At 44.3% G+C, this 27,231-nt stretch overlaps 1 protein-coding gene across 1 annotated transcript in view; it reads left to right on the top strand.

Annotated features, from left to right (window-relative positions):
• nav2a (neuron navigator 2a) overlaps positions 1-27,231 on the top strand; it is a 412,350-nt gene that overhangs the window by 360,982 nt on the left and 24,137 nt on the right. Inside the window, 8 exon segments of the mRNA XM_037796117.1 lie at positions 951-1,225; positions 3,356-3,421; positions 5,450-5,494; positions 5,997-6,157; positions 10,066-10,251; positions 14,321-14,373; positions 20,574-20,597; positions 21,098-21,172. Of these exon segments, the coding sequence (XP_037652045.1) occupies positions 951-1,225; positions 3,356-3,421; positions 5,450-5,494; positions 5,997-6,157; positions 10,066-10,251; positions 14,321-14,373; positions 20,574-20,597; positions 21,098-21,172 (885 nt within the window).

Here is a 27,231-nt window from a genome sequence, read left to right on the forward strand (position 1 = left end):
TGAAATTTCTTGAATACTTTGGTTCATGTCTGCAAAACGGGTTAAGACGCTCCCTTCAGCTTCAGCTGTACTTTGAAGTGCTAAACACACTAAGCTAAGAGGATGAACAGGTAAACATCACCTGTTAAACATCCACATGTCAATGTGAGTATGTTAGCATCCAAATGTTAGCATTTAGCTCAAATGTGCCCTTTTAGCCGTAGACTCTTAATGTTAATATAAGTCACACTATGCGTATTTAACTGCCTGACTAACATAATGTAAAATACTATCAGATTTCTCATCATTTAACTTTAGAGTTACAGTCATTTTCACTTGAGCTTTAAGGTTTGGGGTCGACTGTCAAGCCAGAAGGTTAAGTTTGGGTTTAACATTAGAAATGATGATGTACCTTTGACCTTAGAGATGATGATGTATGTGTTGAGGATGGTTATGAGCCAATTACATGGCTTTGGCGGGACACAAGGATGATTTTGTTCTCACCAGACTAATACCACAAACCCACTGAATTCCTTGAACTACTAATACGTGTGTTCAGTGGAAGTACAGTTGAACAGTGTAGGTACTTGTTTGACTGACTGTAGGCTACATATTGCAGCAGAACAGCAAAGTGTGAGCGTGCTCAGTCATGAACTCACCGTCACCTTCTCACATGAGTCATCATCAGACTACCGTATGTCTCAATCATAAAGTGACTCACAGGACATTGTTTTTAAGCAGAAGTCAGCAACAGTAAGCGTCGGTTCAAAAGTTGAAATAGTTCGTTATCTTAAAGCAAATAGACCATCCTATAAAAGTGAGCAATGCATCAGAGAAAAAGAGAAAAGCAGCAAAATCAAGAGCATTTAGTCTGATTGAATGAATTCCTCAAGACATTAATTGACAAATTGCTTCAGCACTAGACTGCCACTGATTTTGAAAACAATAACGTCCTCTCCGCCCCTCCACAGGCCTCCAGTCCCGGCTCGGTCTACTCATCCACCGGCCCCTCCAACAGCCTGACGTGGGGCACCACCTTCAGCAGCTCCTCCGCCCAGAGCAGGGAGAGCACGTTGGGCGGGCACGGCTGGACGGGTAGCATGGGATACCCCTCCGTCAGTAGCATGCACACCAGCAGCGAGTCCATCGACATGAGCCTGGGCAGCGGCGGCCACGGGACCCACAGGGAGGACACCCTGTCCGCTCTGGGACGCACCTGCAGCGTCAAGACCGGCATGTCTGAGAGGTGAGGACGCACAAAAGTGGGGAATTTTTGGGTGTCCCGTTTAAAACAAAAATCAAAAACAAAAAAAACATCAAAATGAAAGTCTGTCATCTGTTATCAGTATAGCAATTTGCTTTCATCAATATCCTTATTTTTATTCACATTCTGAAGTATTGCATTAGAAAAGCTGTATGGAAACGGCAACATTAGACAAAACTTCCTCAATTGAGAAAAAAGTTTTATGCGCGCTTGAGGTGTTTTTTGTCTTTGTCGAAAAAGAGTTGATGCACTAAATGAAATATGGAAACACCTCTGCCGAATAAATGTTGACGTAGTGAATACAACGCTGCTGTCGTTGTCCTCTCGGATATTCCCATAACGTGCGGATGCTTGTCTTCGTCTCTGGACAACATGAAACATGGCCAATACTAGCTGACGTGAAAGAACAATTAAAACTTGCCCAATTGAAACATATTCCTGAAGACCTCTCTCCATTTCTCTCTCGTAGAAGGTTAGATGGCCAAGGAGACTTGTTTTGTTGCCTCTTCTTCTTCTTCTTCTACTCTGTTTACTGGCAGATTACAGCATGCAGAGCCTATAGCACCAACCTCTGACCAAACCAGTTGATGGAAATGCGTCTAATTCACATTTCTGTTTTGCAACATTTCAAAAGTTTGCTTGACAATTGAATGGAAACACGGCTAGTGTTGTATTTGAGGTTGTTTCCAGGTTTCTTACATGTAGTCTCTTAGCCACACTAGCCACTAAAAGCAACCATGTCTCCTACAAAATGACGTTCCCATACAACTAAACTGCATTCTCAATTATGTTTAAAGGGAAACTTATTTTTTCCCAGATCGGTCGCAGTTCTAAATAATTTTGAACATGTGGTTAACGTTGTAAATTCAATCATCAAATTCAACCATGGTTTGGTTTAAAATGACTACGTTTGTTGCGTTATTAAGCTATGGATGTAAAAAAATAAATAAGTGAATGTTGACATTTAGTTTCACACGAGACACGGAACAGCGCTCTCCTAGGTGGAAGTCCTGTGTTTGTTTGACCCATCCATCACCCTGACCTCCCTACGGGGATTTCCGCAGATCATTACAAACGTATTTGTGATAAGTCAAAAACAAACGTAATCCGCGACAAAACACATTTCCCTTGAAACGTAATTCCCAATGCAGTTTAGTTGTGTGGTTGTATACATAATGTTTAGGAAACGGGGCTGCTGAAAGCTACTGGTCACACCAGATCAAGTAAGACTGTAGCAGCAAAACGTTTAAGTATGTTGAACTGAGTTCAACTTTTCATTTATAAAAGATGGAATGCTGTTTTTCTTCTCTCAGAAGTCGCACAGTGTTTATTTAATACTTCTGATTCATGGCATTTCAGAGGTAAATATTGTCAAGTCCAAAACATATCATCAGTTTATAAAATGTAATTCATTGTTGGAGATTAAATATTCCAACAGTTTATAAAATCGATAAGATTAACTTTACCTCAACCAGCGAAAACATCAAAATGCTGCTGACATGTATCAGCTGACATGCATCTGTAATAATGATCCAGTAGAATAATATAGAATATAGGTGGCATTTGAAAGGTGGCATTCTGCATAATGACTACTTTGACTTTTTTATACTTCAGTACATTTTGCTGATAAATATTTTGGACTTTGTAATGGACTTTCTTTTAACTTTCTGATAATGATACTGTCACTGAAAGACCTAAATACCTCTTCCATCATTGGCCCCAGTTCTGACATGAACTCCTTTTAAAGTACCCAGAATGGAGATGATGCAGAAAGCATCGGTCGTGGCGAGGCGTCGCTTCTTGTTTGCTGTTGTGTCCACGCTCGAGCAGAGCCAAAATCCCGTGGCGTCCTCAGTCGATTCCACAGTCATTGTGGCGGATTCCATCATGACAGGTTGACTGTGTAATGTGACAGGAATGTCTCAGAGAGAACTTAATAGCATCTGGAGTCTTTGAGGCTATGACATCACCCTCCTCACTGAGTTTTCTCATTAACTTCACTGGTGAAGAATCTCACAGACAGTTGACCTCTGCTCTGAAGGATTTACTTTATTCTCTAAAACTTTCTTTCTCTGTGTCTGTTGTACGTTTTTCCCTCCTGTCTTCCATCAGTCCCCTCTCCTCCCCCTCCGCTAGCCCTATATTCAGCCGAAACACGCTGCCTCGGAAGCAGGACAGGTAAATGTACCTGTGTGCAGTGTTAGGCTTCTGGTGTGAAGGTTCCTACTAAACCACCACCTGCTGCCGCACAGAGAGAACACAGTAGAGAGAACACAGTAGAGAGAACACAGTAGAGAAGCTGTGTGATATAGATTATTGGGTTTTTTCTGTGGTGTGTCGCTCTGTGTGATAGCTTGTGGTTATTTTTAGGACCTCTTGCTCCTGTATGAATGGACATTTCTGAATGAGTTTCAGTGTGAGGTTGTCTGTGTGGATGTTGCCAGCTCCCCTGTTTTTGTTCAGTGGTCCGTGTGTCCATGCTGCCACCTTGTGGTACAGTTTGTATGTGCAGATTCACCCTCATGGGCATAGGATGTTTATCATTGATTTTACACTGCAAAAATCTCTCTGAGCCCTGAGGAATTCAAATATTCAGCCAGTTTGATGAGATACATTACTGTCTTTAAACTTTAAACTTTACTGTTTCAGGAATTGTCCATAGTCCAGTGTCTTTTTTTCCAGTGTAGCAATCTGCCTTCCTTCAAGAACATCTGGTGACAAGTTGAGAGAGGCAGAGTTTTTTCACTTGTTTTAGGACTGGAGTAAAAGTCAGAAATGACTTGGCAAGATGGAGATTTTTTTGCATTGTATAAGTTGGGATGTACAAGTGTGGATAAGAACAATGGGCCCCATGCAAGAACATTTTCGTATTCTTGTCTTATATTAGCTTTGTCTTACTGTTTTTCCGTACTGTGGGCTCGTACAAGTGAGCAACGTCAGGTTCAGCAAACGCTCCTAACTTCAGATAACCGTGTAAATGACCCAATGATGAATGCCACCTGTGCATATAAGCGCACTTTCAAGAGAAGTATAAATTTGCATAATTAACGACCCAATGATACCATTTAAGGCTCCTCGTGCATCTGTCTCTGCTATATCTGCAAGCTGTCTGAAGACACGCTCTCTTCCAAGAGCCTGACGCCTATCCAAAAGAAGTCAGTCAGCCATAACGTACCTAGTAACACTTCCCGTTGACTTTACTATATACAGAGTAGGACTGTCAATCGATTCAAATATTTAATCGCAAATTAATCGCACATTTTTTATCTGTTCAAATGTCACCTTAAAGGGAGAAAAGTATTCAATCCTCTTATCAACATGGGAATGGACAAATATTCTTGCGTTTTGCAAATGTATATATATATTTATTATTGGAAATCATTAAACAACTCAAAACAATGACAGATATTGATCCAGAAACCCTCACAGGTACTGCATTTAACATAAAACAATATGCTCCAATCATAACATGGCAAACTGCAGCCCAACAGGCAACAACAGCTGTCAGTGTGTCAGTGTGCTGACTTGACTATGACTTGCCCCAAACTGCATGTGATTATCATAAAGTGGGCATGTCTGTAAAGGGGAGACTCGTGGGTACCCATAGAACCCATTTACATTCACTGATCTGGAGGTCAGAGGTCAAGGGACCCCTTTGAAAATGGCCATGCCAGTTTTTCCTCGCCAAAATCTAGTGTAAGTTTGGAGCGTTATTTAACCTCCTTCATGACAAGCTAGTATGACATGGTTGGTACCGATGGATTCCTTAGGTTCTAGTTTCATATGATACCAGTATCTTCATTCTAGCTTTAAAACTGAGCCGCTACAACCAACGCATTATTATCGCGTTAACTTTGACAGCCCTACTTCAAAGTATAATGAAATATACAATCCATTATTAAAAAACTTGGGTTTGGATAACAGCAGACTAACTGCACATGACTCCTACGACAGGTCTGGACCACTCGGAAATTGTGTTGTTCAAAATATGAGAAAATAGGTGAATGCAACAAGTTCTCCTAATCACTCGTACAAGCCACACAAGAATCAATCTGTTGGTTTGAGTGGCTCTTGCATGAGGCCCATTGTCTTTGCAGGTTAAAAGAAAGGAAATAGTATTAGGTAGTCCTTGAGAGATGCAGCCACATGTTTCCTTGCCTCCTTCCCTCTTTTGCTTTCCTCCTCTGAAGTGTTTCTCTCCCACAGCGGGCCACACTGTGGTAGAAACACTCTGCCTAAGAAAGGACTCAGGTACTGACCTCACTTCCTGCTGGACATGTTGCGCTTTCACACACTGGTTCACCCAATTGTCTTCTGTCTTGTCATTTATTTCTGCGTCCACATTCACTGTTCGAGGCTGGTGTTTTTGTGTGGCACTTGGCACATGTGTTGTTGTGTTGTGCTTCTGTGACGAGGCACGTCACAGAGCCGTCACTGTGTTGTGCTGTAGCAGGCCTGATCTTAGGGGTCACATTTGATTTGGCTTCTTTTCTGCTTTTTTCCCCCCGCTTCTGTTGCTCACAGCTGAGAATCAGTTGATGTTCACCCTGTTGTAATTCCTTGTTTCGGCGTCCTTTTAGATCCTGGCTACTAATCTGGCTGCTTAAGAGAAAAAAAATCCACCTCACTGATTGTAAAAAGTCAGAAAAATCAGAATCATCTTGTCCTGTAAAAACACAGTATTCACACTGCACCTGTTCTGTTTGTGTGTCTTCTTTGCTTCCACTTTAATCTTTTCTTGCACTTCCTGTAGGTACGGCCCGTCCCCACAGCTGCGAGGTCACGAGGAGGCCCGTGATTGGCTGCGCTCCCACTCCACCAGCGGGCTGCAGGAATCAGTCAGTAACTCCCCGTTCTCCCCCAGCTCCAGCCTCACCTCCCCCTCCGGCACTCGCTTCAACTTTGGACAGCTCGGTATGCCACACACACACCCACACACACATACACACACACACAGCCACACACACCAAAACCCAGCACGCCATGCGTGTTTACTTCAATCACACAGTATGTTTGTTCTCTGTTGGATGAGACAAACTCAAACCTGTGAAACAATATCTGGATTCAGTGCATAACCTCAAAGTGCATGGCCATGAAGCTGTTGACAATGCCCCCTTCACAAGCTGTCTGAAGACACGCTCTCTTCCAAGAGCCTGACGCCTATCCAAAAGAAGTCAGTCAGCCAAAACGCACCTGGTTACACTTCCCGTTGACTTTACTATATACAGAGTAGGACTGTCAATAGATTCAAATATTTAATCGCAAATTAATATTTGTATTATAATTATAAGTTTTTATCTGTTCAAATGTACCTTAAAGGGAGATTTATCAAGTATTTAATCCTCTTATCAACATGGGAGTGGACAAATATTCCTGCTTTTTATGCAAATGTATATATATATATTTATTATTGAAAATCAATTAACAACACAAAACAATGACAGATATTGTCCAGAAACCCTCAGAGGTACTGCATTTAGCATAAAACAATATGCTCAAATCATAACATGGCAAACTGCTAGAGATGCTCTAAAAATATTCAATACCTTCCGTTGTATGCTGAGTAGTACCACCAAAATTACTTCACACATAAATGGCCTCTTCTGATTATACTACAACACTTAGTTTGGAAAAATATGTTTTTGCATTATTTTGGTGATTTTGTATCGGGAAAAATATATGAATATTTTTATAGCATCTCTTTTCGGCGTTGCACTTTGTAGACGGTCCCTGACCACTCATCTCACAGCCACTCATAGAGACCAATGTTATGTGTCCGGCTCGTTGAGATATAAATGAGGATGTAGCTCGTTGTCTACCTCACTATGGTTAGAAAGAGCCCTCGTTGGTGTTTTAACAACGTTTCGGTTATGAGTTATTGATCCAGGAAGTTTGAAACTGTCAATATCTTTCACACTTTACCGAAGTTAGTTTGTCTGCAGTCATGTCTTCTTCCCTGAGACACACTCTTTTATTGTTTCAAAAAACTACCTACTGATCCATGTCCATCACCTTCAGTTACGCAGCAGCACCGTCCTCATACGCAGCACCGTCCTCATTCACAGCACCGTCCTCATACGCAGCACCGTCCTCATATGCAGCACCGTCCTCATACGCAGCACCGTCCTCATAAGCAGCACCGCCCTCATATGCAGCACCGTCCTCATATGTAGCACCGTCCTCATACGCAGCACCGTCCTCATACGCAGCACCGTCCTCATAAGCAGCACCGTCCTCATACGCAGCACCGTCCTCATACGCAGCACCGTCCTCATACGTAGCACCGTCCTCATAAGCAGCACCGTCCTCATACGCAGCACCGTCCTCATACGTAGCACCGTCCTCATACTCAACACCATCCTCATAAGCAGCATCGTCCTCATACGCAGCACCGTCCTCATACGCAGCACCGTCCTCATAAGCAGCACCGTCCTCATACGCAGCACCGTCCTCATAAGCAGCACCGTCCGCAGCACTGTCCTCATAAGCATCACTGTCCTCATACGCAGCACCGTCCTCATACGCAGCACCGTCCTCATACACAACACCGTCCTCATAAGCAGCACCGTCCTCATAAGCAGCACCGTCCTCATAAGCAGCACCGTCCGCAGCACTGTCCTCATTCACAGCACTGTCCTCATAAGCAGCACCGTCCTCAAACGCAGCACCGTCCTCATAAGCAGCACCGTCCTCATAAGCAGCACCGTCCTCATACGTAGCACCGTCCTCATACTCAACACCATCCTCATAAGCAGCATCGTCCTCATACGCAGCACCGTCCTCATACGCAGCACCGTCCTCATAAGCAGCACCGTCCTCATACGCAGCACCGTCCTCATAAGCAGCACCGTCCGCAGCACTGTCCTCATAAGCATCACTGTCCTCATACGCAGCACCGTCCTCATACGCAGCACCGTCCTCATACTCAACACCGTCCTCATAAGCAGCACCGTCCTCATAAGCAGCACCGTCCTCATCAGCAGCACCGTCCGCAGCACTGTCCTCATTCACAGCACTGTCCTCATAAGCAGCACCGTCCTCAAACGCAGCACCGTCCTCATAAGCAGCACCGTCCTCATAAGCAGCACCGTCCGCAGCATTGTCCTCATTCACAGCACCGTCCTCATACGCAGCACCGTCCTCATAAGCAGCACCGTCCTCAAACGCAGCACCGTCCTCAAACGCAGCACCGTCCTCATAAGCAGCACCGTCCTCATAAGCAACACCGTCCGCAGCACTGTCCTCATTCACAGCACTGTCCTCATAAGCAGCACCGTCCTCATAAGCAGCACCGTCCGCAGCACCGTCCTCATTCGCAGCACCGTCCTCATAAGCAGCACCGTCCGCAGCACCGTCCTCATTCGCAGCAACGTCCGCAGCACCGTCCTCATTCGCAGCACCGTCCTCATACGCAGCACCGTCCACAGCACTGTCCTCATACGCAGCACCGTCCTCATAAACAGCACCGTCCTCATACGCAGCACCGGAGCACCGTCCTCATACGCAGCACCGTCCTCATACGCAGCACCGTAGCACCGTCCTCATACGCAGCACCGTAGCACCGTAGCACCGTCCTCATACGCAGCACCGTAGCACCGTAGCACCGTCCTCATACGCAGCACCGTTCACCGTCCTCATAAGCAACACCGTCCTCATTCGCAGCACCGTCCTCATATGTAGCACCGTCCTCATACACAGCACCGTCCTCATACACAGCACCGTCCTCATACCATGGATGTATACCTCATACGCGCTCTTACACAACTTCCGGTCGCAGAATATGAAAAAAGGGGCGTGTTTTGTTTCTGACTTCTAGTGATTTTATTTTCATTAAGTTCTGATAAAGAAAAACAACTTGTCTTTCAATTTTAGTTTTTGTATTTTAAAATGAAAATCAAATAACCACTCATTTTTTGTATTTTAATATTTGTTTGTGAAAGGAAAATGGAATGACCAAAAGATACACTGAGCGTAGACAGAAAGGACTACAATATGTATTTGAGAGCAACATTCACAAGGTCATTTGTCGGGGGAGTATTGTCAATGAAGAGGAAATTAAAATCAAAACAAAAGCTCACCGCTCACCACATCGTGGGGTTGATCCATACACTGGATCTCACAAATTCATATTAATTAATATTCAACAGTCTTTGTTTTGCTAACGTGCTAAGCTAGCTAACTTTATTAGCATCTTACCTTGGAGCAAATGAAGTTGAGATTTTCTTGATCTTCGATGGATTCATCAACGTGTGAGGTGTTCCATATCCGACATGACTCCTCTTGGGAGAAGATACTCCACCCCTCTCTAAACATTGAGGACATCTGCTGTCGGACACATCGAAAGCTTGACAGGCCTCCTGCGCCTAGTTACGTTTGCTAACGTAAGATTGGACAGTGGCCATTCTAGCGAAGGGCTTAGCGAAGGATCAACTAGGAGGTGGCGGTTTGTGAGTGAGAGAAACGCAACTTGATTTAGCTTCTGTTCAATACTAATGGTTCTAGAGTCATGTCTTAATACTGTGTATCATCAATGGATGATTGATTAAAGATGTTTATAAAGCAAAAATGACAAATTCTGGATTCAGCCTCTCAAATTTGAGGAGTTGCTGCTTTTCTCTGTTTTATATCAATGTAAACTGAAAATCTTTTGGTTTTGGACTCATGGTCGGACCAGTGATCTCTGAAGGTTTCACTCTGTACTAATGGTCGTGTTTCACAGTTTTCTGACATGTTATAGACTAAACAATAGATCCCAAAACTATATCAATGATGAAAGAAAAATCCTTGTGACATATATCATTTCCATATCATCATTTTCACAGCATCCAGCCCGACCTCGGCAGCTCAGATCAACCTCGCCGGTCTGCGCAACAACAGCCTGACCAATCAGGACGTCTCCTTTGACCCTTGCAGCAGCGAAAACCGACTGAGGAACTCATGCATGTCGCTGGACGAGAAGACTCGCACCATGAGCAGGTCGGGCTCCTTCAGGGACGGCTTTGAGGAAGGTAAGAGGAGACAAGAGAAGGATGGATGGATATATGAGACATATTCAGTGACTCTGTGTGAGTCCTGGTCCTGTTGGTGTTATCTGTAATTACAATGTAATCCTGCATACTCCCGTCTCTCTCCGACTCTGAAACCTCCCCTTCCTTATTCCACATGTCCGTGCCAAAAGAGTTATTATTCCGTTTGTTTAGAAAACATTAGGAGGGATTCAATCGCTCCTCTAAGAAAAGCCCTCCATCCCCTTAGAAATCCATAATCAGCTTTAGTGCAGCTTTGTTTTTTTTCATAAGCTTGTTTATTGGGAAAAAGTACTCAGCCGCTGGAGTCTTCTCAATCCTCAAGGCTATTATAGAAACACAGCGCTTTGATTCAGAGGAACACACCAGGACTGAGAGGGAGGAAGGTGTAGTATTGTGTTGAAAATGCTTCTCTTAATGGGAAAAATTCAGCCTTAAACACTTAAATAATGTTAACTAGCCAACACTTAAATAATGTTAACTAGCCACAGTTGGGAGTGAATTTGCATTTCAGTAAACTGCAATATAAATAATAAGCCACAATGTAAACAGTTAAACACAGCGTAATACAGCCGCAAGACAATTAAAGTGCACAAGCCTCAATTTTTTACGATGACAAAAACTGCATCAATCAATCCAACAAGTTTTCAAGGTTGTCAATAGGTTTTCTGGGAAATGTATTTAATCTGTAACTGAAGTAGCACATAAATTCACAGGTCTTTACACCGGGGGGCGTGACAGATAAACAACACCAAAATACAGAATACCTTGTGAATATAATATGTCTAGAGCTTTTATTCTGAAAAGTAAGAAAGGAAGGAGTGGATCTCGTATAAACTGCCTTTGTCAAGGTTGAAAGGAGTAATAAGAAGCCCCCAGGAAGAGCGCCGGGCCGTGACGCAAATTTTTGCAGTGGCCAAACGGCGTTACTACAACCTCTTTGTCCGTCATGTGATGTCATCGGGCCCAAAAAGACTTTTTCTCATAGACTTACATTGGGAAAGAGATGTCTGCAAATCAGCGTATAATTTAGTTTTTTTATGTAAATCAACGTCCCAGTATGAACACTCAAATAGTCCTTATTTAAATCATCAGGTCCTAAAAGTTGTAAAACGCACTAATAGCTGAATCCAGAGTTATTTCCCTTCCTCTGTTCATGTGAATGAAACCCAGACTGAGGCCGGAGCGAGGACTGGGAGGAGGGCTGAAGCGAGAGCTGGAGTGAGGTCTGGGAGGAGGAGTGAAAGGAAACACTACTGCGTTTGCATACTGTAATATCTCAGTGGAAATAGTATGCAATCGGTTTCATACTATCGGTTTCATTCTAACATTTCGGACATTCTGAAAAAAAAAATCTCACCTAATGTTTCAGTCTACTAAAATATGTTGGTATAGAATTTTGGACGCAAGCCTGGTCTCATCCACTCAGAGGTCTTTGCACCCAAGTCAAGACAGTCAAGTCCCAAGTCGTAAACTTTGAGTTTCAAGTCCTAAACAAGTCAAAATGTGCTCTTCACCAAATGTAATGCCATTTTAACAACAGAGTAATAACATATTATATCACAAAAATCATGAATGCTTTTTACAATTTGTATTTATTTATTAAAACAAGTGCGACTGAACTCAATCATAAAAAAAGAAAGATCTTAGGATTTAAGTGTCGACTTGCTGGGAATGAATAGCATTAACGTTAGTTGATTCTGGTCCGTGGCACACTTTATAAATAACATACTTTTAATCTTTGGGCTTGGGGGAAGGTATCAAGTATTTTCAAGTCAAAAGGCTCAAGTCAAGAGAAGGCACGAGTCACTGCTGTTAAAGTCCAAGTCGAGCTACAAGTCTTTTTTTATTTTGTCAAGTCAAAGTCTAAAATCATCAAATTTGTGACTCGAGTCTGACTCGAGTCCAAGTCATGTGACTCAAGTCCACACCTCTGCATCCACTGATTTCACAAGTCAATCAATATAAACATTCAGAGTCCATAAAAAGAGTATTCATAACCAAGAAAATGTTTCAACATCAATATGTCCACGTTGTAGGAACCAGCAAACACTAACTATATATATATATATATATATATATATAAATGTATACGTTAAATGTATTTGAAAACTGTGTAAAGACCAGTGAGCCGTGTGTTTGTCTTATCATGTATATGAAGGTTCATTCAATCGTCTAAGAGAAGAAGACAGCTGTCAATCATCTACTTTAAAAGACGTGCCTGAGCTTTTCCTGCTATTATGACGCTATTATACAAATGCACAGGTAGCACCTACCTAATGTGCGCATGCACAATAACACAGACACAAACGTATTATTATTGCGCCCCCCAGTAGCATATATGACTCCTTTTTTCCCAGCTCCATGAGTCTGTCTTCCCTTTCAGAGGAGGAGGTAATTACAGGGATCACAGGGAGAGGCGTGAGAGAGACCTGATGACATACAAGAAAGCTCACACATAACTTTCCCTCTCTGTGTGAGTGTGTGTTGGATCACAGTGTGTAGGTCTGGAGGACATGCCGTTTGTGTGTATATGTGCATGTTGCTGAGGTGTAGAGTTACCCGACCGTTGTTAGATTGACAGGACAAAAGTCACATCATCCACCCAACACTTTGTCCTGTGTGAGAGCAACACTGTCACCCCCCCCCCCCACTCACCTTCTCCTCATGTCTGGAGAAACCAACACTGATTGATGTGACTCCGCCAGCGCAGTCCCCTCTGTCGGAGGGGTGTTGTTGCACCCTCCGTTCCCTTCCAGTGGTTCCAGGGCAAATGTTTGGGCCTGTTGCTCAGCAGGCACTAGAGTGTAGTGGCCTGAGGACCTGAGGCTCGAGGGGCCGGTGTTGCACACTTCTCGCAGCAGCACCTCAGCCACTGGGAGAGGGAGACCACAGACCCTTGGGTGGTGTCCACTCTGTCCAAGGGATACACACTACGGTTCCGAAGCCAGCTACCCACTTTCTGCAGGGTCAGAATGTCTGTGGTCAGAGATCCCGCAAAATCCCTGGCCCTCAGCCAGGAAGTAGTAGCGAAAAACGCCATAGAGCCTGTAGAGTGGCATACACGGCTCAGTGGGTTCTATTCGGTGTATTTTCTAATTCCGAAGAAGGATGGTGGATTTCGCCCAATCCTAGACTTGAGGGGGTTGAACAAGTTTTTAAAGGTCCTGCCATTCTGAATGTTACGGATGGCAGATGTTCTCCAGTAAATTGCACAGGGGGGCAGGTTTGTATCAATAGATCTCAAGGATGCCTATTTTCACATGCCTATCGACCCAGATTATTTTCTTGATTAATCAATTAATTGTTTGGTCAATAAAATGTCTTGAAATGTTCGTTTCCTTCAACCAACAATCCAAAACCCAAATCTATTCAGTTTGCTGTCATGTATGACGATCATCACATTAGAGAAGCTGGAACAGGAAATGTTGGGCATTTTTACTTGAAAAAAAAAAAAAGAAATGTCAGAATAGCTGCCAATTAATTTTTTGTCAAAAGACTTATGGATCGTCACTTCAGGTCTTAAAACAACCAATAAGTGTGGTTAAAAGATCTTACACAAAGTGATTGTTGAGATTGTTGATTGTTAAACCAGACAGCAGTGAGTCTAAATGAATATTTTCCTTTTCATGTGGCTCCCAGCACACCTTGCTGTCTTGACCGAGTCCTCAGTAAGCTAACGTCTGCTCCCTCTGTGAGGCGAATGAATGAATGAACCTGCTGGGATCAGCCCGACCTCTCTGTGTGATTGATGACATCACGCCGCTGATCCTCTCTGATCTGATCCCAGGCAGGAAACAGTGCTGGCGTTGTGTCCTGGCCTCTGATGTTTGATCAGTGGCTGACTCATTAGCAGAGTAATGCTCAGACTGCTGTTGGTTGCGCCACTGTAGGAGTTTTATCTTTATGACCGCAGAGGAGCAGTGTTGGGTGGGCAGGGCGGAGCAGAGTGGGGGGTTTGTGTGGGGGTTCTGTTGATAATTCTGCTACTGCTTTGTGTACAGATGTACTCTCTAATCCCCACTTTTGTTTGTGGTTTTTGTCTCCTCAGTTCATGGATCATCCCTGTCTCTGGTCTCTAGCACTTCTTCCATTTACTCCACGGTGAGTACAAAAAACGCCAAGAGGTCATTTAAGGATGGATGTTATGTGAATTATTTTTGAATCCTGGTGCATATTATACCTTCAATACTGATAACAGTATAGAAACAATGTTTTTTGTTTAAATTACATTAATTTTGGGGTACATTTGGTTTCACCGGTACATCGATTGTCCACTAGAGAGCACTGACAAGTTTGTTTTTCAACTGTAAAATATCCCGTTCAGGACATCTCGGTCACAACCCTTTAATAACCAAATATGTTTGTTTCTCTGGGCTCTTGGTGGCCCAGGTATTAGGGCACATACCCAACCCAGTCTCACTCCCAACGCGTCAAGTACCACAGCTTGGTACCTACACATTTACAGATTTATGTACACATTTACAGGTACATACACGTTGTACTTGGTACCTACACATTTACAGATTTATGTACACATTTACAGGTACATACACGTTGTACTTGGTACCTACACATTTACAGATTTATGTACACATTTACAGATTTGTCTACACATTTACAAATCTCAATACACGTACAAATCTGAATACCATTTGGAGATTCTTTTACACATTTACAAATCTGATTACGCACACACAGATTGAGAACAATTACATGACTCTCCAAACAAATTTGCAATTTTCTATTTAAAAAATCTTTGTAATAGCCCCATACTAATGGCAGTTACATAACAAACGTAGGCTGCTTATTTTATGTAACAAACATACTTATTTTAACCCAAACCACAATCCTTTCCTAAACCTAACCACAAGTAAACCTAAAAATTAAGTAAACTATGTAATCAAGGCAAAAATAGACAAAAAACAACCATAGAGACGTTTTAAAAACAATATCGATATTTTGACTCTCAAATATGGATATTGGTATCAAAAGTACAGATATATGTTCTTTAGAGAGAAAAGAGAAAACAAAACACAGCTCTGTATAAATATTGCATCATCTCATTTTAGAAAACCTTTACAAAGCCGTGAGTGTATCAGTTCAGATTGCTCCACCAGAGCAACCAGTTTCTGCTTTTGCCTATGGAATTATGACATTTTGAGTATTTGAGTTGGCAAACACGCTGTTACACATTTCCCCTCTAATCCATCCAGATATCTGACTCAAACACCCTGTGAGAAAAAGGTTTGGCAAACTTAGGGACAGCCCACACAGTAGCCAATCAGGGCCCAGTCTTCACAGCATAGCTCCTCCCCCCTCTGTGGGCTAGTTTACTCACCTGGGCAGGTGTAGCAGAGAAACACTCTCAGACATTGGATCTCTGCTCGCGCTGGCTGGTCCTCGGAGCTGGAGAGGTTTGAAATCAGAGGGGGAACAGAGTTGAGACAAAAATGATGGCGACTTTATCCCTGACGGGCACCGTCACGTCCTGGCAACAAACGGTAGGGATGAGGAGGATGACTGTAGACTTCACATTAGACTTCATTCTGCTTTTTGATTTGCTCTGTGTTAGTTAAACTAAGCTAAATCTGACATATCTGACTGAGGCTGTGGATTCATGTGCTTCGTATCTGAAAAAAAGACTCTAATATTTGGAAATTCTGGAAACACCATCAAAAAACAATTTTGCTGCTGCCATTTTTTTTTCAATTTATTTTCCTTTTTTCCTGTTCATTTTTGCTAGTGTGTAAAAACTTTGCTTGACTGCCATGATGTTTATAGCTCATGGGATTGTTTTTGTTTGTGAAGTCCTGGTCCAGGGTTTTGCATCAGAGTGAGATGTCTGTGTCTGTGTTTTCAGACAGACTGTTTGGCTGCTCTGTTAGTGTATCTAGGATCAACTGGTCATGTGTGTGCGTGACTGACAGCTCTGTTTGGGTGTGTAGACCATGTGTGGACAGATGCCACTTTGTACTCATGCCTTAAAACACTCTTTACTCACTGTTATACATGCACAGACATATTAGGCTGTCGGAACCTGTTTTAGTGGTTGGTAGGCGGAACCACATGAAAAATCATTAATTATTCCTTGTTCTGCTTTGTTGCTTCTGTCACAACACAAGCGCTGCGTTCAGGCCTCCCACAAGCCTTAAAAATACTGAAAGACTGTGGATTCAAAAAAAAAAAAATGCACAATCCTCTAAATGTCTTATTTTAATATTAGAAAATGTGGTATTAGAATGCATATAGTGATCAAATATCATGGGATAAATGAGTCAGATGTGTTAATTACGAAGCAAATGCAGAAGTTCATAGTGAAAATGTTGTAAAATAAAATCCCCAAAACAGTACTGTATAGGAACTAGGGGTGTGACGATTGACTCAGCTCAAGATACGACACAATATTATTACAATAACTTTAACAAAACTTGAATAATGAAAATATATGACTGAAAAGTAGCTTTCTACTCAAAAGACACAAAATGCAAAACTATGCTGTTGTCTGCCCTATAGTTCTATCAGTCCTTCCTCCTGTCCTCTCTCCTCCATCAGTCAGTAACAGTCCTTCCTCCTGTCCTTTCTCCTCCATCAGTTAGTATCAGTTCTTCCTCCTGTCCTCTCTCCTCCATCAGTCAGTAACAGTCCTTCCTCTTGTCCTCTCTCCTCCATCAGTCAGTAACAATCCCTTCTCCTGTCCTTTCTCCTCCATCAGTCAGTAACAGTCCTTCCTCCTGTCCTTTCTCCTCCATCAGTCAGTATCAGTCCTTCCTCCTGTCCTCTCCTCCATCAGTCAGTAACAGTCCTTCCTCCTGTCCTTTCGCCTCCATCAGTCAGTAACAGTCCTTCCTCCTGTCCTTTCTCCTCCATCAGTCAGTAACAGTCCTCCCTCCTGTCCTCTGTCCTCCATCAGTCAGTAACAGTCCTTCCTCCTGTCCTTTCTCCTCCATCAGTCAGTAACAGCCCTTCCTCCTGTCCTTTCTCCTCCATCAGTTAGTAACAGTCCTCCCTCCTGTCCTCTGTCCTCCATCAGTCAGTATCAGTCCTTCCTCCTGTCCTCTCTCCTCCATCAGTCAGTAACAGTCCTTCCTCCTGTCCTTTCTCCTCCATCAGTCAGTAACAGTCCTTCCTCCTGTCATTTCTCTTCCATCAGTCAGTAACAGTCCTTCCTCATGTCCTTTCTCCTTCATCAGTCAGTATCAGTCCTTCCTCCTGTCCTCTCTCCTCCATCAGTCAGTAACAGTCCTCCCTCCTGTCCTCTGTCCTCCATCAGTCAGTAACAGTCCTTCCTCCTGTCCTTTCTCCTCCATCAGTCAGTAACAGTCCTCCCTCCTGTCCTCTGTCCTCCATCAGTCAGTAACAGTCCTTCCTCCTGTCCTTTCTCCTCCATCAGTCAGTAACAGCCCTTCCTCCTGTCCTTTCTCCTCCATCAGTTAGTAACAGTCCTTCCTCCTGTCCTCTGTCCTCCATCAGTCAGTATCAGTCCTTCCTCCTGTTCTCTCTCCTCCATCAGTCAGTAACAGTCCTTCCTCCTGTCCTTTCGCCTCCATCAGTCAGTAACAGTCCTTCCTCCTGTCCTTTCTCCTCCATCAGTCAGTAACAGTCCTCCCTCCTGTCCTCTGTCCTCCATCAGTCAGTAACAGTCCTTCCTCCTGTCCTTTCTCCTCCATCAGTCAGTAACAGTCCTCCCTCCTGTCCTCTGTCCTCCATCAGTCAGTATCAGTCCTTCCTCCTGTCCTCTCTCCTCCATCAGTCAGTAACAGTCCTTCCTCCTGTCCTTTCGCCTCCATCAGTCAGTAACAGTCCTTCCTCCTGTCCTTTCTCCTCCATCAGTCAGTAACAGTCCTTCCTCCTGTCCTCTGTCCTCCATCAGTCAGTAACAGTCCTTCCTCCTGTCCTTTCTCCTCCATCAGTCAGTAACAGTCCTCCCTCCTGTCCTCTGTCCTCCATCAGTCAGTAACAGTCCTTCCTCCTGTCCTTTCTCCTCCATCAGTCAGTAACAGTCCTCCCTCCTGTCCTCTGTCCTCCATCAGTCAGTAACAGTCCTTCCTCCTGTCCTTTCTCCTCCATCAGTCAGTAACAGTCCTCCCTCCTGTCCTTTCTCCTCCATCAGTCAGTAACAGTCCTTCCTCCTGTCCTTTCTCCTCCATCAGTCAGTAACAGTCCTTCCTCCTCTCCTTTCTCCTCCATCAGTTAGTAACAGTCCTTCCTCCTGTCCTTTCTCCTCCATCAGTCAGTAACAGTCCTTCCTCCTGTCCTTTCTCCTCCATCAGTCAGTAACAGTCCTTCCTCCTGTCCTTTCTCCTCCATCAGTCAGTAACAGTCCTTCCTCCTGTCCTTTCTCCTCCATCAGTTAGTAACAGTCCTTCCTCCTGTCCTTTCTCCTTCATCAGTTAGTAACAGTCCTCCCTCCTGTCCTCTGTCCTCCATCACTCAGTATCAGTCCTTCCTCCTGTCCTCTGTCCTCCATCAATCCCACGAAAAGTTGTTATGAACTTTGGTGAAGTGGCGCTCGACTGACACGTTCGACTGACACACTCGACTGACACGCTCGCATCGCAAATGAGAAGCACACATTTGTCATTGATATTCATGAGAAAAAAAGTTCTCATGAAAATAGTGTATTTTTTTGCCTTTTATTGTCTATTTTCTGCGGTCATTGTCAAATCTGGTACGCGCTTGCTAGTCTAACATCTCCTAATGTTACGCTGTCACTGTTGTAACAAAACTTTAAAGCAGCGTAACTGGTTTAATTGACAGCTGATTGGCAAATAATAATCTTGTTTCAGAAGGGGGCGGGATGTCTGTGTACTTTGATTGGATAGAAATTCAAACAGGTTTAAATGACTTTGTGTTATCAACTTTATGCACATATTCTTTGAACCTTTAGCGAGCCACTCAGCTACTGCAAGCTACAAGTATCGAGCTACTTGTTGGAGCCCCCCTGCCTTAAATGTATTCAATTCTTGAAAAAAAACATCAAATCTATAATTTTTGACATGATAATAGCCTCTTCCAAATTGTTCTGTTAACATGTTTTTATAGAAAATCAAGACAGTCGTGTTGTTTTTGACGCTACCACTGGATGGGAAATCTTTAAATTACGCACAGAGACAGAGCTTAATGCATCGTACTAGGAAACCCATGTCCACCGGAGGGGAAAAGAATCATCGCCACAATATGCAACCAAGGGCTGAAACGCTAACAATTGACCTGTAGCTAGCTAAAAACAAATCAGATTCCAACATGACAAAGGATTATTTTAGCACCCTATGTCTACCGGGGGTGCAGCTGATAACTGACATGATGATGGGACAAGTTAGCACGCTACTGTAGTTAGCTAAAGCCCTTGCAAACATAATACTGCATAGCTTTCTGATGTATCCACATTCCACTATAACATTAGTGTCATACTGTCAAAATGCTTTAGGATCATTTACAGAAATATATTTAGCCTCATACTGACATTTGAGTGTCAGGATCCCACAGTTTCCCCATTCTTCCTGCTGATGCCTCACATCTTATTGCCTGTATCCTCAGTGTTTCGGTTCGGCACCTTATAAAAAACGTAGTTCTGGCGTCTTTGCCCTGTTGGTAGTGCATCCCACCACAAAGCAGCTTTTAGGCATTTTTCTGTTGTTTGTAAGCAGATAGAATTGACAAGGAGGCGAGGGAGAGCAATACATTGTTTTCCCCTCCGGTGTGGGCGGGGCTTAATTATGCTCTGTCTCTATTAAAGGTGTTGAATTTACATCAAACTTTAGCTTCAACAATGAACGTGTTTTGTTTCTGTAAATTTGACCAGTCACTATAAAGAAGTTGTAAAAACAACTCCAGTCTCTTCCAGATGCAGTTTCAGTGCCCGTTGCAGCTTGTTTACATGTAAATGTTGCTGTTGCACGTTTCAGCAGCAGCAGCAGGGTGTGTTCATGTGTTCATGCGAGCGTTTGTTTTGCCTGCTCACACTCTGTATGTATTTGGCTACCTGTCTTTTCTTACTATTGTTCTGTGTGCGGTCTATAGAGACAATGGGATTCTCTTTCTCACACACACACTCTCTCATAGATGAGTGAAATGCCTTCAGGAGGAGATCTCTGCTTTCCAGACATATTACACCAGACAATCTCCTCCAAGGTTTATACAGTCCATCTCCATGGAGCTAATAAATCAAACCGGAGTCAGGACATGTGCATGGTCTGACCTCCAGCAGCTTCAACTGCTCTTCTTTGTCATCAAAGCATGTCAGAATCCAGTCAGTGTGCCCTCAAATGATTTTCTCTTCTTCTGATGTTTGTTTTTTACAGAATGAGGAGAAGTCTCAGTCGGAGGTAAGCGTCCGCCCGCCCACAGCACTTTATCTTTCTCAGCTCTTTAATTTTCTGTGTGCAGTGGCTGGACTTGTTGGAACATGGGGGCGTTTTCACAGTTGTATCTAGTTACACGTGTAGCTGTATTGTGACTGACCCTGTAACAGGCTCTGGTTCCTCTCTGAACACCTGTATGTGCTCTTTTATGCATGTTTCATCTCTTCACCTGAACATATCACAGCTCCCATCTCAGAGCCTCCCTCATTTGTGTTGCTACAGTTTATTTGTTCTTTTATGTGTCTGGATGCGTGTGTGCGTGTGTGTGCGTGCGTGTGTGTGCCTGTGTGTGTGTGTGTGTGTGTGTGTGTGTGTGTGTGTGTGTGTGTGTGTGTGTGTGCGTGTGTGTGTGTGTGTGTGTGTGTATGTGTATGTGTGTGTTTGACATCGCATGCTTTTTATGGAGCAGCCATGTACACTTTTGTCTTGGCACTTTTTGATGTCGTGCTTTTTTGCTTCCTCAGATCCGCAAGCTGCGTCGGGAGCTGGACGCCTCCCAGGAAAAGGTTTCCGCCCTGACGACGCAGCTGAGTGCCAATGTAAGTGAGAAAACACACACACACACACACACACACACACACACACACACACACACACACACACACACACACACACACTCCCAGTGGTGGAAAGTAACTAAGTACATTTACTCAAGTACAATTTTGAGGTACTTGTACTACTTGAGTATTAGCATTTTCTGACACTATATACTTCTTCTCCACACACTTCAGAGGGAAATATTGTATTACATTTTTACTGCACTACATTTATTTGATAACATAGTTACTTTGCAAATTCAGATTATTAATACAAAATACAGTATAGATTAACTACTAAATTAGGATATAGAATATTATGTATTACACCACCCAGCAGTATATAAAGTACCTGAAATCAGCCCCACCTTACACATTAATGCATCAATAAATATAATCCAGTGGTGTTATATTGCTCCATTCTGTATAATGACTTCTTTCACTGATGGTACTTAAAGTATATTTTGATGAAAATACCTTTGTACTTTTACTTCAGTAATATTTTAAATGCAGGACTTGTAACAGAATATTTTTACGCTGTGGTATTACTACTTTTACTGAAGTAAATGATGTGGTAATTCTTCCACCACTGCACACTCCTGAACTAACTTATTTGGACGTGTATATTGTCTCCTTCCAGTGTTTATTGTTCCATGAATATAATCACTAATATGCCCATTAAAAAAAAACTAATTTTGTGGTTATATTATCAACAAAAGCTGTGCATCTTTGCCAAGAAATCTGATTTTAAATGATATTATTGAGCTATTTATTACATAGCAAATACAGAGGTCAACAAGGATATACAATACAGTACAATAACCTTATATTTTGATGTTAATAAAATGTACCCGAATTGACGAATATGTAGGATATCATTACTGATATTCCAATATTGCGTGGCAACGTCTGCTGTATTAGCCGTGTGTTTACTACGTGTTTATTTGCATATACAGCGGGGAAGTGGTCACTGGAGACGCATTCTAATACGTGAACAGACGTACTGAAAGCTGTTCACCTGTGATCAGATCACCCAAGATGCATGTTAATGCCAGGTGTGAACAGGGCCTAAAATTTACAGAAGCCCAACATGAGATCCCCATGATGCACTGGGACGACAGTTGCAAGAAAAAACTCCCCTTTAACAGGTAGAAACCTTGGGAAAAATCACCAAATTAAGGGTGTGTTTTTTATATAAACAGGTTGATCTGTTAGAAGTGCACATTCCAACTACAATGTAATTATTAGCTGTTGAAAATTATAATAATGTATTTATGTTATTTATTTCAGAAAATATGCCATGACCTGAAACAGACTAAATTATATTGTTTTGTTAAAAGAACTCAACTTAAAAAAAAAGCATCCAACCGATTCCCAAACACACGCAAGTACGTTTGGTGATATTCATCAAATAGCGAGCACTTTACTCCCAGAAGGTGTAATTTCACATCTGGCAGAACCATCAGAAAATCTCTTAAAGCGTCTCCAGACATGATCCTTTCTGCCACCCTGCCTCCTGTATTGCACAAGTCTCGCCACGCTCCGCTGCTGCCTGAGTCAGTGACTCTGGTGGTTTGACTGTGGATTAGAGATATGGAGGGAAGGCAGCGGTGTTAGATTACAGCAGAGAGTCAAGTCTCAGCACACTGCTGAGGGACAGTCGCAGATGTGGACTGAAGATTTACAGCTAATGACGCCTGGAATCAAGAAGGTGTGGTGTGAGTGTTGACAGAGGAACACAGACAGAAAACAGAGGAGTTGGTAGTGGGGGGTCATGAGTGTGAGGGAGGGGCTTTGTCTCTTCAAATATTTGATTACACGCCACAGACAGATGATGAATTACCTGTACACGCCTTGAAGCCCCAGAGGCTGCGAATCTAAGAACATCCTCTGCAGCAAAAAGTCACCACTTGAATCACACATCAGTCAACGCCATACTCAACTCTCACACACACTTCCTGTAGGCGTCTGCACATCACTTCTAAAGTGAAAAAAATCTAAAGCCTGATACAATATAGTGAAGGACGACCCCGCTCACAAGGGGTGGGGGACAAATCCATACAGCATAGTATTGAGATATTTTGCGTGACAATATTGTATCAATACACGGACGTCAAGTATCTATCTTTTATTATATAAACTAAACCTGGCTACTATTCAGTCTTTCAGAGGTTGTAGTGGGCTCTTTTAAAGATAGATGGAAGGTTCTGGTATCACATGAAACCCTCAGGAATCCATTGGTACCGACCGTGTCATGATAGCTTGTCGGGAAGAACGCTAAATAACGCTCTAAAGTTTTAGCAAATTGGTAATTATAGCTTTAAAACAGTCTGAGACCCGCAATCCCGACCCACATTACTGTCTTTAAAACAGGCTGTAAGGGCTACATTTTGGCGAGGAAAAATTGTCATGGCCTTTTTCAAAGCGGTCCCCTTGACCTCTGACCTCAAGATATGTGAAAGAAAACTCTGAGATGAACGGAGTGAAAACTGTATCTTATTAGATAGATCAGATGTTGACAAACTGCATTATTTGCAGTTGAATAAAGATAATAAATGGCATTATATCTTGTCAGCGCTCATCAAACAATTTGGCGATTTAAGCCACGGTCTCCACTTAAAGCGCTTTGAGTGGTAGGAAGACTAGAAAAGCGCTATATAAATGCAAGTCCATTTACCATTTACCATTTAACATTTAAAGTCGATTGCATGTCCATCCAGCCCATTACACCGCTGTGTGGTTAAGAATGTAGGCGCAAACAGGAATTTCATGGTGCATTCAGGTGTACCTCGTAGACTCAGAGAAAGTCAAGCTGTTGTTGTAGAGTACCCTCCTGCCATTTCATGGATCTTCTTTTTGTGGTTTGTCAGTTTTTTCCCTATTTACTGGTGAAATAAGTTAGTTATTACATATTACATGAATTATTTAAATTTGACCATGTGGCCTTAGAGTGGAACATTCCAAAAAAATATCACACTTTTTTTTTTTCACGTTTTGATTTTGGTTCTTGAATAATGTCCATTTCTCCCACTTGTCTTCCATCTGTGTTTCTTTTTCTAATCTCCCCCTTACTATTATATACGTATCTCCGTCTTTAGCTTTCAATTCATTTTCATAATCAAATTGGATTGTGTTTGATATCAGTGTTACAACTCCTCGTCTCTTTATATGAGCTATAGTATAGATTCCTGCAGCCATATCTTTTTAGTTTTCCATGTTCTAACTGGGATTAATGGGTCTCTTGGAGGAATATGATTTGTGCTTTTTCCTTTTTTAATTTTGTCATAACCCTGTCTCTTTTCTTTGGGGCGTTTAAACCATTCAGCGACATTACCTTGATGTTGTTCATATTGTTATGTTATGTTATGTTATGTTTTCATAATCATGTTTAGCTACTTCTTTAAAATGTACTCCCAACAGTCCTGAACAGTACACTCATGAACAGTTATTACTTGATACAAACCAGAAATACAACGAACTTCCAAATGTGTGGTGATCTCCCGTTCATCCCCAAATCCCCGTTGGTGGGTGGAGGGGAAATCCCCATCTCTACTGAGGGCCCCTCCCTAGACCCAGAACTAGACCCAGAACTAGACCCAGAACTAGACCCAACTAGTGGGCTTTCACATTGTCTAGATAAGTCCAACTTAAATAACTGGACCTCTCCCAGCCGGTCTTTAATGTAAAGAAGTCAGATATCCCCACTGTGTATCCATTCTTTTGTATAGTCATTTTACTGCTGTATATGGGCAAAGTTCGGTTCAGTGTTTATTAATTAGTCTTTAATGCACAATCTGCCTGTTTACAGTTTTTTTTAATCATCTCTTCTCATCCAGCTATATGCTGTTGCAGTGCTTAGCCATACCTGCTTTTCTCCTGGTCCACAGTGATAACTCTTTCCTTAAGCAAAACCTTTTATGATCTCCTCTGGTAGTTTTGCAGCCTCTCTGTCACCCGATGCGCTGTACCCAGCCTCTGTTCCTTCCCCTGCTGCTGTACCCAGCCTCAGTTCCTTCCCCTGCCGCTGTACCCAGCCTCTGTTCCTTCCCCTGCCGCTGTACCCAGCCTCTGTTCCTTCCCCTGCGGCTGTACCCCGCCTCCGTTCCTTCCCCTGCCGCTGTACCCAGCCTCTGTTCCTTCCCCTGCCGCTGTACCAAGCCTCCGTTCCTTCCCCTGCTGTTGTACCCGGCCTCCGTTCCTTCCCCTGACGCTGTACCCAGCCTCCGTTCCTTCCCCTGCAGCTGTACCCAGCCTCCGTTCCTTTCCCTGCTGTTGTACCCGGCCTCCGTTCCTTCCCCTGCCGCTGTACCCAGCCTCTGTTCCTTCCCCTGCAGCTGTACCCAGCCTCTGTTCCTTCCCCTGCTGCTGTACCCGGCCTCCGTTCCTTCCCCTGCAGCTGTACCCAGCCTCTGTTCCTTCCCCTGCAGCTGTACCCAGCCTCTGTTCCTTCCCGTGCAGCTGTACCCAGCCTCTGTTCCTTCCCCTGCTGCTGTACCCAGCCTCTGTTCCTTCCCCTGCTGCTGTACCCAGCCTCTGTTCCTTCCCCTGCTGCTGTACCCAGCCTCTGTTCCTTCCCCTGCTGCTGTACCCAGCCTTCGTTCCTTCCTCTGCCGCTGTACCCAGCCTCTGTTCCTTCCCCTGCTGCTGTACCCAGCCTCCGTTCCTTCCTCTGCCGCTGTACCCGGCCTCCGTTCCTTCCCCTGCCGCTGTACCTGGCCTCTGTTCCTTCCCCTGCTGCTGTACCCGGCCTCTGTTCCTTCCCCTGCAGCTGTACCCAGCCTCTGTTCCTTCCCCTGCTGCTGTACCCAGCCTCTGTTCCTTCCCCTGCTGCTGTACCCGGCCTCTGTTCCTTCCCCTGCTGCTGTACCCAGCCTCTGTTCCTTCCCCTGCTGCTGTACCCGGCCTCTGTTCCTTCCCCTGCAGCTGTACCCAGCCTCTGTTCCTTCCCCTGCAGCTGTACCCAGCCTCTGTTCCTTCCCCTGCTCTGTTCCTTCCCCTGCAGCTGTACCCAGCCTCTGTTCCTTCCCCTGCTGCTGTACCCAGCCTCTGTTCCTTCCCCTGCTGCTGTACCCAGCCTCTGTTCCTTCCCCTGCCGCTGTACCCAGCCTCTGTTCCTTCCCCTGCCGCTGTACCCAGCCTCCGTTCCTTCCCCTGCCGCTGTACCCAGCCTCCGTTCCTTCCCCTGCCGCTGTACCCAGCCTCTGTTCCTTCCCCTGCCGCTGTACCAAGCCTCCGTTCCTTCCCCTGCTGTTGTACCCGGCCTCCGTTCCTTCCCCTGACGCTGTACCCAGCCTCCGTTCCTTCCCCTGCAGCTGTACCCAGCCTCCGTTCCTTTCCCTGCCGTTGTACCCGGCCTCCGTTCCTTCCCCTGCCGCTGTACCCAGCCTCTGTTCCTTCCCCTGCAGCTGTACCCAGCCTCTGTTCCTTCCCCTGCTGCTGTACCCGGCCTCCGTTCCTTCCCCTGCAGCTGTACCCAGCCTCTGTTCCTTCCCCTGCAGCTGTACCCAGCCTCTGTTCCTTCCCGTGCAGCTGTACCCAGCCTCTGTTCCTTCCCCTGCTGCTGTACCCAGCCTCTGTTCCTTCCCCTGCTGCTGTACCCAGCCTCTGTTCCTTCCCCTGCTGCTGTACCCAGCCTTCGTTCCTTCCTCTGCCGCTGTACCCAGCCTCTGTTCCTTCCCCTGCTGCTGTACCCAGCCTCCGTTCCTTCCTCTGCCGCTGTACCCAGCCTCTGTTCCTTCCCCTGCCGCTGTACCTGGCCTCTGTTCCTTCCCCTGCTGCTGTACCCGGCCTCTGTTCCTTCCCCTGCAGCTGTACCCAGCCTCTGTTCCTTCCCCTGCTGCTGTACCCAGCCTCTGTTCCTTCCCCTGCAGCTGTACCCGGCCTCTGTTCCTTCCCCTGCAGCTGTACCCAGCCTCTGTTCCTTCCCCTGCAGCTGTACCCAGCCTCTGTTCCTTCCCCTGCTCTGTTCCTTCCCCTGCCGCTGTACCCAGCCTCTGTTCCTTCCCCTGCTGCTGTACCCAGCCTCTGTTCCTTCCCCTGCTGCTGTACCCAGCCTCTGTTCC

Source organism: Sebastes umbrosus, chromosome 2 (assembly GCF_015220745.1).
Source record: "Sebastes umbrosus isolate fSebUmb1 chromosome 2, fSebUmb1.pri, whole genome shotgun sequence".
Classification (NCBI taxonomy): Eukaryota; Metazoa; Chordata; class Actinopteri; order Perciformes; family Sebastidae; genus Sebastes; species Sebastes umbrosus.